General features: G+C 40.0%; 1 protein-coding gene across 1 annotated transcript; it reads right to left on the bottom strand.

Moving 5' to 3' along the window:
- Window positions 1-2,295: 2,295 nt before the first annotated feature.
- On the bottom strand, window positions 2,296-4,866 carry LOC127500330 (E3 SUMO-protein ligase ZBED1-like). The gene is made up of 2 exons (XM_051871436.1): window positions 3,348-4,866; window positions 2,296-3,134 (listed from the first exon to the last, which is right to left on the bottom strand). Exons 1-2 carry the CDS (start codon window positions 4,383-4,385, stop codon window positions 3,120-3,122), a joined length of 1,053 nt encoding a protein of 350 aa, XP_051727396.1. The 5' UTR covers window positions 4,386-4,866; the 3' UTR covers window positions 2,296-3,119.
- Between the last annotated feature and the right edge of the window lie 9,473 nt (window positions 4,867-14,339).

Here is a 14,339-nt window from a genome sequence, read left to right as displayed (position 1 = left end):
ATTAAGAGGGTGCATGGCAGCTAGCAACGACTATTTTTCAGCCAGTGCGCTTGAGGTGTTTGCCCTTAAGGGGCCCCTCTAAAAGTGAATTCCCCTCAGAGCGGGTACTTCTCTGCCAGCTAAATCTCGAGACCAGATAGCCGGCCGCTGTAGGCCATCCTGACCCAAGTCCCCTGTGGTTGGGTTTCGGTCAGCAAGGTCTTATGGTGTAGTGGGTGCCATGAGTTGTTGCCTGTGTTCATCTGGAGTAGTAGGCCCAAACGGGCCTCCTCAAGGGTATGTTGCTGCATGTTTGCAAAAAGGATGCTTTTACTGAAGTACTCTTCTACTAATCTGCCTTCCTGAGACCGCACGTTATTACGTGTCGCTGACTTTGCTAATTCTGTTCACCTTTGTTTCCTAGCCTATAGCCTGGTCGACCTCATAGGTCAAGCTGGGGACTCCTCTCATTCTGAGAGTAGATTTGAGTACTTAGCTCCCTAAGCTGGTCAGAGGTCGAAGGCTTCTCTTGAAGCCTCCCAGTTAGATCAACCCCTAGGCTGTGAGCATTCCCCTCGCGAGGGTCCCCTTTTTTAGAGTGCACGGCCTCCTTAGCACCTTGAAACATAGGTGCTTTGTAGATCCTAGGATCAAGCAGATATACTCCCCTTGATTGCAAGGGTTGATAGCGCTTTTGCTGAGTCCTGCTCTCCAGGATGCCCATCTCTAAGATCCAGTCTGAATTGGTTACAGCCCTTTCGCAGTCCCTCTTTCGAGATGTCTCTTCGTGAGACTTTCTGTATCGGAGACTCTATTTCTATATAAACAGACAGGTTGTAGGCAGACTTGGTTACTAGTACAGCTGGAAACTGGGTCAGCCTCCCTGGTGGCATTCAGGGTGACAGTGTTCCCCTGAGAAGTGACTGGCTGGGGGCTTTGACCGCTGGGAGCGCTGTCACTGACAACCCACTTGTGACCCGTAGGGTGAGTGGGTCTGGCATGTCATTTGAATTTGCCGGATTCTGATAGCTGTCATTGCCATACGTGGCATGCACTCCCCTCAGCATGGCAGCGTGGGTATATCGTTCCCCTAGCGTTCAGACGCAGCGCGAGTTCCCTTTTGAAAGGGAACGTCTCAGGTTAAGCATGTAACCATGGTTCCCTGAGAACAGGGAACGAGACGCTGCGTCTCTTTGCCATGCCTCAGGGCCTGCCTGCATACAGTCCCTTCAGACGATAAGCGGATGACATGTTATCTGGGCACCTCTTTTATATTATCAGGCCTTATCATGGGCTGTCGCCGGTCAATATGATATTGCCGAGATTGGATATATGTTTCAGACACTGGTTCAGATGCAGCGTCTCGTTCCCTGTTCTCAGGGAACCATGGTTACATGCGTAACCTGAGACGTTTAATTAAACAAAACTAAAAACTTGGGAACATAGAAGAACAGGAGCACGGCATGCAACATGCAGGAGTAAAGCAAACCAACCTTAACACTAACAATAACAGACCTAAATCTGAACTAAATTGGGGGTATATATACACAGGACAAAATGAGTTATTAAACTAGAAACAGGTAAACGTAATCAGTAACAATGCAAACTAGACAAGAAACTAGAAATCCGTAACTAGACAAGACGTGACACTGTTACACTTCGGGTATGCATTATTTTTTTAATAACTCAACAGCCCAGAGTCAATTATTCCACTTACACTATACTGTTATTATACCTCAAGAAATTGTTCAGATGTTTTATTTCAAGACTTTGAAAGGGAGCCTTTTGTCCTTAAAACACTCTTGTGTGTACAACTAATTTCTTACTCATCTAATCCCAAGCCTCCATTTCAAAACGCTATTTTAGAGCTAGTAATGGAGGCTTGAGCCATTGGTATGCAGACTAATGTGGTTAAAATTATTTGACAAAAAAAGTCAAACATACTGTCACGAATCTGCCAGGCTCCACCATCAGCCAATCAGAAGTAGCACCGTCTCCAGAAAACTGATCATCACCACACACATATAAGCACACAGCTTGGATACCCATATTGTCTGGTCTCGTTAGAGTAAAGCACTCCTTACCTCCAAAGTGAATGCTATGTTTCTCCAGCATCTCTCCAACATCTTCCTGTTCCCTTGTGTCTCCTGCGTCTTCTGTCCTGATCATCTGTAAAACTGTAGCTTACCTCGAAGACGAGGTGTGTGCTCCATCTCTCCATCCATCCACAATCTCCAATCCACCTGAAAAACAGTATTCACTCACAAACTGTTGTCTGCCTCCATATACTCATATCTGGCAACCAGAGGTGGAAAGAGTAACAAAATTTTGTACTCAAGTAAAAGTACTGCTACTTCAGTAAAATTTTACTTAAGTACAAGTAAAGTTACCTGTCTAAAAATCTACTCAAGTAAAAGTAAAAAGTAGCTCATTAAAAATTTACTCAGAGTAAAAGTTACCAAGTTACTTTTTTAACAGCAGGGGTGGGGTAGGGGATTCTAGTGTAGTTCAAAAAAGACAAGGGGATATAAAACTCAAACTATTTGTTTTTAATTGAAGGAACACCTTTACAAATTAAAGTGCAATAATAAAAAAATGTAATAAAATAAAATAAATAAAAATAAAAACCATTTAAATTATTTAGGGAGATATGAGTCATTTTAGTGCAGATCATCCCATAAAACATTTTAAACAACACAACCACTGAATATGGCTGTGAACTGTGGATTCAGTAGAGCATCCTTTTCTTAAATACAAATGAGTCGTACTACAAAACTTTAAATCTAAATTGGGCCAGGGACCTTCAAGTAATTAAGACAAAACTGTGCCATTTTCAGATAACAGACCTGTCAAATAACAAACCTGTCAAATGAACAACATGGTAACTTTTTATTTATTTTTTTAATTGCCCTGCCCTTCTGTATATCTTTACAGTGTATTTGTGTGTTCATCCTTACTATATGAACTTGATAAGGGGCAGACACATCTTGGAGGATGTCTCCAGTCTGCTGAGTTTGGCTTGTAACTGGAAGATCACTGGCAGGAGCCACCCCATGTGTGTGTTGGTCTCAGACTGAAGAATGTTCAATGCCTTCACAACAGGTTTCATAACAGTGCAATACTCAGTCAGGAAAACAATTTCAGCTGGACTCAGCCTGTAGGACATAAAACATATGCAACTTTTAAAAAACTTCTTGCAGGAATAGGCGTGGAATGAGTAGCAGAGTATGGAAATGTATTTTGACAATTTTACACAAATATATAAAAAAGAAATACAAAGGGGAACTTCGGGAAATGATTTTCATTTGTGTCATTTCATACTTATGAAATTATATTCAAAAAAAAAAAAAAAAAAAAAAAAAACTCACGTTTTTCACTTTGAATTCTTCACAGACATTTCTGATAGCGTCTTCACCATTCTCTTGTATGATCCTTACGATTCTCTCCACAGCCATGTATGTAGAGTTCCACCTAGTCTGATTTGGCCGGATGAGCTGGAGCTTGCATTTATCTTCTACAATTTCTGCTGCCATGTATGACCGACCTGACTTGTTCCACATTGCTTGGCATTTCCCAAAGGCTGCACATGATAGCCGTTTGTATGTGTCATTGTTCTTTTCTGCCAAAGCAGCATCTGTTGTGGTGACTAAATTTAACAGGTGGCATGCACACCTTTGATGTGGAGGAAGCTGGTACTCAAGACCACTTTCTTGTTCCAGGATGCTGAATGTGTCCAGGTAATCAGCTTTGGGCTCTTCAGAAGAGTCTTGATCTGATTCTGACTCTGCTTCCTCAGTCTGGCTTTGCTCACCAAACACACTGAATGCCTTGATGAAGTTTGAGCCGCTGTCTGTTGTGGTTTTTACCACTTTTCCCCTTATTCTATACTGACAATGAATGTCATCAAGAGTGCCTGCCAAAACATCAAAGGTGTGTGACCCTTTCAATCTCTGGCAAGCAAACGCGGCGGATCTCCTCTCTAAGGTATCCTCATCTATCCAATGAGCTGTCACCCCTATGTAACTTTGCTGGTGCGCAGTCCAGAAATCAGTAGTGGTGGCAACATAGCGGACTTTACTGAGGTGTGACAACAAAGTCTTCTTCAACTGATTGGCAGCTTCATCAATTCTGGTCTGGAGAGTGGGTCTGGATATGACCTTGCATTGAGGATTCAGTGTAAGTAAAAGTTCTTTAAAAGCAGGTTGTTCAACCAAAGAAAATGGATGAAGACCCTCACAAATTAAGTTAATCATGAGCTTGTCGACCTTTGCCTGTGGCACACGTTTGTTTGCACCCAGTGCAATTACGTCACTTATTTTTGCTTGCTTGGTTGGGATTTCTGGTGGTTCCAGGGTTCGTTTCCGTGTTGCCACAAAGTTTCTCTGTAACCAAAACATTTTCATCATTTAAATCAATGTCATGTTCATTACACATGCTGAATCTGAAATATTTACATTTATAGATAAAAGGTTTTCCATACACATCACATTTTGTCTTTTACATTTCATAATGCTTGCTCACTGAACCTTAAGATATGAACATAACTTTAAAAAAATACTGAATTTAGTATAGACATGTTAATACATCCACTGTCATATTCATTCATATTAAAAGGGATAGTTCAATAGTTTTGAAGTGGGCTTGTAAGAGGTATTTATGCCTAGCCAGTGTATTCACTGTTTGAAAGAGCATATAGATACACTGAGCATGTAGACAGCAACAAAAACATTTTCCCCTGGTTTCACAGACCAAGCTTAAGGCTAGTCCCAGACTAAAAAGCATGTTTGAGCTGTCACAAATTAAAATAATTTGGTAATTTTAATGGGACATCATTTAGCGTTATAAACTAGGTAGAAAAACAAGTAATTCGCAAGAGCAGATTCAGAACTCGAGCCCACAATTGAACTTCACAGTGACAAATCAAAACAGTACAGTAATGTTGTAATGTTAAACAGTAATGCTTAAATCTAATGCAACAGCAGCAGATCTACTCTAAAATATAACACTTTTCATTCATTTCATGACACTTAAATCGTGACACTCGAAATAGAGCTAGCTTAATTGTGCATGGATAATTTTGCCCCAAGTCCATGTTAATCACCGACTCTCGTGTTAACCAACATTAAAAATGTCGCGCACTGATGCAACACAACAGTACAACAATCATGTAAACTAAAGATACAACATATTAACTTACCTCAACATGTTTGCGCAGGTTTGATGTCGAGTTTTTATAAGCTGCCAGTTCAGTCGACTTGGGCAAACACAGCTTACACTGCATAATAAAGCTGTTGCCTTTCTTGCACTTGAAGTCAAAGTGGTCACTTAAATATGGCCAGGGTTTTGCTTCATGAGAATTTGATGGCATTTCACTTTCAGCTGGGTCTGCATCATCTGTTTTGCCCGTCTCCATCATTCTTGTGAGTTCAGCACATTTGTTCTCCCGCCCAACAATCAATCAGTGCAGTAGTTTCCAGGGCGCGATTTTTTATTTTTTTTGCATTATTTTTATTTTATTTATTTATTTTATTTACTTAGTAACGGGTATGATTTAAAATGTAGCGAAGTACAATACTTAAAACAAAACATACTTAAGTAAAAATAAAATTACAGATTTGAAAAACTACTTTAAAAAGTAGAAGTACACAAAAAAACTACTCAATTACAGTAACGCGAGTAAATGTAATTCGTTACTTTCCACCTCTGGCGAGCTCTTAATGCATTATAGTCCTTTACGTCTATTGCGATCTCAGAATTCAGGCCAGCTGATAATACCTAGAATATCAAAATCAACTGCAGGCGGTAGATCCTTCTATTTGGCACCTAAACTGTGGAACAATCTTCCTAGGATTGTTCGGGAAGCAGACACACTCTGTCAGTTTAAATCTAGACTAAAAACGCATCTCTTTAACCTGGCATACACATAACACATTATCAATTTATTTTTTCAAATCCGTTAAAGGATTATTAGGCTGCATAAATTAGGTCAGCCGGAACCGGGAACACTTCCTATAACACCAGATGCACTCATTACATCAGAAGAAGAATGGCATCTACGCTAATATTAGTCTTTCTGTTTATCCTGAGGTTTACCGTAGTCAACCGGATCCAGGCCGTATCCAGGTGAGATTGAGGACCTACTCCTTGACACGACCACAACGCACCCCTGAAGTGTCAGCAGAGATTGAGTCAACTAGATCATCCATTGTGAAGGCCTCATCGACACGACAGCCAGTTGCACAGTTCCTCAACAAACCATCCATACTGGCGTGATGAGTACGATGGATTGAACTGGAATAAATACTTTGAATGTTGCGATCCTATCGGGCTTATGATAGCTACCTGAATCGTAACAAAGCACTGTTTGCCAGAGGAGAACTGGCCCCCCGACTAAGCCTGGTTTCTCCCAAGGTTTTTTTCTCCATTTTAACACCTATTTGCCACCTGTTTGCCAGGTGATGTCACCTGTTGGAGTTTGGGTTCCTTGCCGCTGTCGCCTTTGGCTTGCTTAGTTGGGGACACTTGACATTTGATATTCAACAGTGCTTTGCATCTGCCTACATTGACAGCATTTCCTTTAAGAGCTGCTGTGCAGCCAAAATTATATACCATTTATCACTGTAAAGCTGCTTTGACACAATCTGCATTGTAAAAAGCGCTATATAAATAAAGGTGACTTGACTTGACTTGACTGGTGGCCTGTATACAGTAGCCAGCACAAATGTCAACTTACATAATGTTACATAAAGTACCATCACTTCGAAGGAATTATATTTGAAAGACTTTTGACTAATACTGTAAATATTACTATAAATTACAGCAACACCTCCCCCTTTGCCTTTCTGACAAGTATTGTGTCGATAATTGTAACCTTGAGGGCTAGACTCATTTAAAGTAATGTAATCGTCCGGTTTTAGCCAAGTTTCTGTCAAACACAGCAGATCTAGATTATTGTCTGTGATAATATCATTTACAATAAGTGCTTTTGAAGAAAGGGATCTAATATTTAACAACTCAAGCTTTATCATTTGTTTATCAGTATTATCTCTATTTTTTATTTGTTGAACATCTATTAAATTTTTACCATTAAATGGGTTTGGAAGTTTTTTGTTTTTACTAATTCGGGGTACAGACACAGTCTCTATGTGATAATATCTAGGTGTAAGAGTTTCTATGTGTTGGGAATTATCTGACTTCTGTAACGTGAGGCAGCTAGCAGATGGTAGGTTTAGCCAGTTTGTCTGCTACTTCCTGACCTGGGCCCCAGTTTGTCATCAGCTCTAAGACTATGTGCCATATTACTAGAGAGAAGAGCAGCACCATCCCAGGAGAGATGAATACCATCTCTTTCAACAGGTCAGGTCTGCCCCAAAAACTTGTCCAACTGTCTTTGAAACCTATATTATTCTGCGGACACCTCTTAGACAGCCAGCCATTGAGTGATGATAATCTGCTAACTATCTCATCACTCCGACGAACAGGAAGAGGGCCAGAGCAGATTACTTTTCTTGACATTGTACTTGCGAGTTCACACACCTCTTTAATGTTAATTTTAGTGATCTCCGACTGGCGAAGTCGAACATCATTAGTGCCGGCGTAAATTTTAATTTTACAGTATTTACAATTAGCATTAGCCAGCACTTTTAAATTTGCTTTGATGTCAGGTGCTCTGGCTCCCGGCAAACATGTGACTATGGTGGCTTGTGTCTCTATTTTCACGTTCCGTGTAATAGAATCACCAATAACTAGGGCACTTTCAACAGGGTTCTCAGTAGGTGCGTGGGGAGAACCTGTTTGATGTTTTTATTGGAATGGAAGAGTAGTGTTTTCCGCGGCTAGGCCGCCTCACCGTTACCCAAGTGCCCTGCTGCGCGGGCTCTACAGCCAGAACCGAACAATGTACAGAGTTCACTAAGCTAGTCGCATCCAAAACAGTATCTGAAGCCCTTGCATTCTTACTATCCTCGATTAAGGTTTGGATGCGTGTCTGTAATTCTGAGATTTTCTCTGTCAGCCTGACTATTTCCCTACATTTATGACATCGCTGACAGAGAAAGCTATACTGAACATGTGACAAGCAGAACAACTTGCAATAGAGGGAGAGGATGACATGACTCACCGTGTTTGTAGACTGATCCGACTTACCACAGCCGTTTGATGAACACATAGAAAAAGGAAAAAGGAGCGCGCGAGAGACTGATGACAAGTTAACAAGCTAGCAAGATGCAAACGCGTTGTAATAGCGATTTAGATTAAAAGATTAAAAGCTATCGACGTCAGATTAATGTGGTAGGCAATATTAGATATAAGGTAATGATAATATGAATGAAAGTAAGAGATTCAAAACAAAGCTATACAGAGTTACAGACGCAAACCACTCTGAGCAGCGAGGCAGACAGGCAGACAGGAGCAATCGAGCAATCGAGCCAGATTTTGTCTGAAAGATTTGTCTGAAAGATTTTGTCAGTCAGCTGCAGCATACAGTGGAATAGCTGACACTCCAGAGAAGGTGTTAGAGGATAATGGACCACTGGTCCGCATGTGGTTTGATGGGCTTTTATCAGAATACAGAATGGCCTTTCTTAGACCTCACATGGTCCAATGGAACCCTGCAAAACAGCTTGGATAGGTTAGCTAGTTGGGAAGGAGACTCCGATGTCAAGGCAAGAGTAAAGATTGCAGCAGCATCCTTTAAGGTCAACACAGAGAATCGACAGTCAAGTCAAGTTAAGTCAAGTCACCTTTATTTATATAGCGCTTTTTACAATGCAGATTGTGTCAAAGCAGCTTTACAGTGATAACTGGTATATAATTTTGGCTGCACAGAAACGCAAATGTCCTAAGAGAGAGGGCAGATGTCATTACTGTGGTAAACCTGGACATTGGATGAAAGAGTGTAAGAAAAACAAAAAAACATTAAGAGAAATGAACAGCTTTACTCAGCTTTTACTCAGTCTACTTGCTACACTGAAACTGCCCCTCCCCTCTACTCCAAACTCTTGGAGCAACAGCTTGCTGACACACTAACCATTTGGGCTGCGAGTGCTTAATTTCCCCACTAATTTACAAGAAAGCTAAAAGACTCATTCTGAACAAAAGAAAGTTGACTGTCACTCCCACCATTTGGGGGACACTTGTTAAGTACACTCACAGCCTTAAATGTTATGCTACAACACACTTCAGTCACTTATCCATCCTCTATGGGTTATGATGTCTGCTATGACTGATGTTTCAATGGAAGATGGAGATGTAGCACAGTAAAGTTTGCAGATTAACTACAGGGAGAGAATAGGACACATAGACCAGTGAGGAGCCCAGGGAAGAACCGAAGTGCAACAGGCCTCGGGGGCCAACCCTGTGGTGAAGACTTCCTCATAGTTTTCCCCCTCTCAGTAGTTTATCCCCATCTTACTGGTCTATAGGTGTCAAATTGATTAAGACTAGGTTAAGAAAAAGAAGAACAAAACCACTATACGATCACTAGAAGTTTATGATAAGAGTTAGACCTAAAAACTATACGATCATCAGAGGTCTAATGTACTAAAGTCTATACATGAATACTGCTGGTCTGCTGTTTCTTTGTTTTCTTGTGTTGCAGGTATGCCATGACGGCTCATAAGCAGCATCTGGTGTAAAGCATCACCTCAGATATCCATGAACAACCTTCATGACGACAGAGTCATCTGAGCAACTCGGAGTTGCACAACAACAAAGAATCACCTGAGCAACTTGGAACAGACATGGAAATGCGTTGGAAATGGACTCTACAGGGAACACACTCCACAGCTATCTAGGCACCATGGACTTTTAAGACATCCACGGTTAGGCTACATTTTCTGTGTCATCATGTAGTTTATACAACATGTTACCACCCTGTGTTGTATATGTGTGTCAACAGTTTACTCAAGTAAAAGAACAACACTTGTGTAAATGTCGGACATGACACAGAATAAGATGTATGTGCCTGTAACTATTTCAAGTTACATGACTGGAAGATGGGACTTATGTTAACAAACATAGGTTATAGTATAGAAGGGATTTAAGAAGGTTTAAATTTGTATTATGTGAGAGTTATTAGAACTCTCAAACGGGGGACTGTGGGATTACAAATTTAAGAATCTGTTTAAGATCTGCTGATCCTACGTCCTGACATAACATCATATGAAATAATAAGGTGAAGTACATTGTATTTAACATTTTGAGGTAAAAAGGATGACTTTCTAAGAAAATCAAGTCAGGCAGCACAGGTGTCTTTATGCACTTCCTGACCATTTGGCATGAAAAGCTCAAGACACAGCATTTGAATGACACTGATATGCTGATTAGATCAGGGCTGGGAAAATGCTGGGAATGGGCTGATTCTTTCACTGCATTTGCATGCTTTGTTTAGATTGTCTCCACCTCTACTGTATGTATCCCTCCCCCTTGAATGTATATTAACTACAATTGACACTGCCTTAGTTGGACTTGGATGACTACAGCGACGCACAGCGCGTTTCTCAATAAAGAGTAACTTCTGCTTGAAAGATATCCCAACGTCTCCTGGTCTCTGCTTCAATGAGGAAAAAGGTTCCTACAATACTATTGACCACTCTGTTCTGCTCTCTTGTTTGGAGCACTGGGTGGGCATTCAGGGAAATGCCCTTAAATGGTTTTAATCCTATTTTAATAACAGAAGGTTCTCTGTTGGTATTGGTGAATTTACTTCAGATGCAGCTCCTCTTATGTGTGGTGTCCCCCAAGGTTCCATTCTCACACCGATTTTATTTTCTTTGTATATGCTTCCCCTGGGGTCAATTTTTAAGAAACACGGTATCTCCATTGTTACGCTGATGATACCCAAATGTATCTGCCTCTGGGATTTGATCATTTGGGTTGGGATACTTTGGTGGCTTGTCTAGCAGATGTTAAGGCCTGGATGTCCTTAAATTTTCTTCACCTCAATGAAAGCAAAACAGAGATTATAGTCTTTGAGTTTTTGGAAGCTGCTACCTCCCCTTGTCTAAATTTTGGTAATTTGTCTTCATGTGTGAAACCACTAGTGAAGAACTTGGGTGTGTATTTTGATAATGGTCTAAAATTTGACAAGCAGATTAATACGGTAGTCAAAACCATTTTTTTCCATCTTAGAGTCTTAGCTAAAGTAAAACAATTTCTTTCTTTTAAGGACTTTGAAAGGGTCATCCATGCTTTTATGTCATCAAGGCTTGATTATTGTAATTCCCTTTATATGGGTATAAACCAAGCATCTCTTAACCATCTCCAAATGGTACAAAACGCTGCTGCTAGGCTCCTTACTGGTGTGTGTAAACGAGAGCATATTACCCCGGTACTGATATCTTTGCATTGGCTCCCAATTCGTTACAGAATTGATTTTAAAGTTTTGTTGCTGGTTTTTAAAGCTCTCAGGATCTGTTCGTAATCCTGGAAGGTCTCTTAGGTCTTCCAACCAGAGACAGTTAAACGTTCCTCGGGCTAGACAGAAATCAAGAGGAGACCGAGCCTTTGCTTTTGCTGCACCAAAACTCTGGAATAGTCTACCTGTTTTTATTAGAACTGCCTCTACACTACTTGAGTTTAAAACAAAACTCAAAACCCATCTTTTTTCTCTGGCTTTTAATTATCGTTGATGTGTGCTGTGTCTGGTTTGTTTACTGTAATTTATGTTGTACATGGTGTTAGTTTGTTATACTGTACAGCACCCTGGTCAACAATTGTTGTTTTTATTGGTGCTATATAAATAAAGCCGAGTTGAGTTGAGTTGAGTAGCAGGAGACATACAGACTAGTGTGTATGTTACACAACATAACATACAAAACTACGAATTTTGAACAATCGCTAGAAAATATAAACATCAATTATTAATCATACTTACAGGTTGAGATTCAGAGGAGCAAGCTGGTCCAAATAAACTGGGCATAGATCCATATTTTAAGACAGAGCGTTTTGTGAATCCTGCAATAAACTCCTCAAAGTCTAAGAAGCAGTCATCAGTAAAAAGGCGGGAACACAACAAAAGATTGTACTGCTGTGGTATTGTTGAAAAAATTAATTTTCCCTGGTGTCTGCACGTGCAATAAGTGGGCGGGCAATGCTTTGTTGTGACGTTTCGTTGTGACGTCACAACGAAACGGCTTGGGATTCGGTTTACAAACGACTAGTTTAATTTACTCTGAGATGACTCTTACATTTAAGAGACAATAACTTTATATATGGTGCACTTTCAGATTTAAAACTTTGCAGGTGTTCATTCACTTAGAGCTATGTTACACACTACATGAAAGGTAATTTTCAAAAATCCATAACAGGGGCACTTTTAGAATGCACAAGCCTCACTGACTTTTAAAAGGACAAATTTATTTTTACCCCTTCCTGCTGTGGTTGTATATTTATGTTATTGATTTTGTGTCCTTTTTTCAATTTGTATATGATGCCAATTATTTTTCAACAGCCAAAAAGTAGTGAGATAAATAAACTAACAAATTTGATCTTTATTATTTTGCATTATTACACGGGTCTGTGGAATACTTGATTCTGATTGGTCAATGGCACCATCCAGCGGTGTTATTCCCCGATAACAACCGCTGAAAACAGTTAACACAGGCTCATCCGGGTTACTTAAGTCTGCAGGGCTATATGCTTGTTAGGAACGGGTTTTCCTCGTGGAAGTTTTGCCTTTGGTAATAAAATATTAAAAAGCAGTCAAATTTTGTGTAGTTATTTAATTATGTCATCGGGTATCGCGGACTCGCTCTCTTGTTTCATACAAACGCGGCTGCTGCCATTTTGCGACTATTGTTTTGTTCACTGTAATGGATTAAGATAACAAACAGGTACGATTTTAAATCAGTTTAATCTCAGATCAATATCTTATCCCCATAATTATTTATGTGGCGCAATGCCGCGTAATATGCTGTATGACTGTACTGTATCTCTTAAATGTGTTTCTGTCTAGTTTGAACTTGCCGCACGAGCAACTGCTCTCCCTGCAGAAGCGCACTCAGATCGACTCAGATCAATATTTTGTGTCTAATTATTTACTTAATAAGTGGGATAATGTACATCCATATGGTTGTTATCTCAGAATATACCCCGACAGGGTGATCAGGACCCCGACGCGAAGCTGGATGTGTATTATCCCTTACTTAACATGACATTGGATTTGTTCATTCATATTTTCATTTATTTTCAAAAAACAAAGAAAATGTCTCAATGTAAATAACAAAAAAGTTCACTTTGTCTTTCACATATGCTTTCAGTATATAACTAAAAATGTATTCTGTCCCTCTTGGTAAACAATAGCAATGTCAAAAAATAAAGATGTACAAACTGCAAAACCACAGTAGAAATTTAAAAATTAGTCTACTGACTCAAGCCAATTTTAATTAATCTTATTTAAGTATTCCCTTATTATATTTTCAAAGGACATCTGTGAAGCTCTCATCTCATTTAGCAACTCTTCATGTCTCCTTTGACTTGCAGCTTCGGACTCACGCAAGAACTGTAAAACGGCAGTATAATCTGTTCTTCTCACCCTATGCCTACTTGTGCCACCTTGCAGAGATTGGCTGGACTGACTAGGTGCAGGTGATTGTGTCCCCTCCACATTAACTACATTAGGCCTATGAATGCGAAGCCCCTCTGAGGTTCCTACAACTGGGATCTCCACATCATGATTTGCACCTAATAGTGCATCCATTTCATTCAGATATTTGAAACGCATACTACCTCTTCCTGTGCTCTTGTTATTGTCTTTGATCTTTTTGTATGCATCTACAAGTGTGTTCCACTTTCTGCAGACTGTCTGGATCAAAAACCTCCCCAAACTATTCAGATAACTTTCCGGCCATGTCTGCCCACATCTGCTTCTTTGATCCCCTACCCCTCCTAATTCTAGCATTTAGCTTTGTGGAGGTCCGGACCCATCTAACTCAAGATGCTGTCTCATTAAGTCTATTAAAGTTGCACATTTTCTGTCTTTGGTCCAACATTCTCCTTGTCCATTTCCTCATTGCTCTCTTCAATGCCTAAATGAAGAATTTGTCATGAGATAGAATGTGGTGGCTGACCAAAACAGCTAAAAATCTAAATAATGTTCAGCATAATTCTCCAACAAACCTTGTGGGAAAAGTTGCACCCTGATTGTTAGAGCTTTATCAATAAAATATGAATTAGGGTCCCATGCTGCTTGATAAAGAGGAGCTGTGAAAGCTTGAGATCTTCCCTCATCTAGAAAATGTTGCATCTCTCCGTCTAGGTACACTGAAAGATAAAATAATACAATACTGTATACATATATGTAGAAGAAACATACAAATAATGATTTTTAAAATGGCATAACACCCTTAAAGGGATAGCCC

The sequence above is a fragment of the Ctenopharyngodon idella genome, chromosome 18 (genome assembly GCF_019924925.1).
Source record: "Ctenopharyngodon idella isolate HZGC_01 chromosome 18, HZGC01, whole genome shotgun sequence".
Classification (NCBI taxonomy): Eukaryota; Metazoa; Chordata; class Actinopteri; order Cypriniformes; family Xenocyprididae; genus Ctenopharyngodon; species Ctenopharyngodon idella.
Note: the sequence above shows the minus strand (reverse complement) of the source record. Positions and strands in the feature narration are given on the sequence as shown.

What these genes read in the sequence shown, in the direction of transcription:
- LOC127500330 (XM_051871436.1), bottom strand. Translation starts at nt 4,385, where the DNA reads ATGATGAAAATGTTTTGGTTACAGAGAAACTTTGTGGCAACACGGAAA.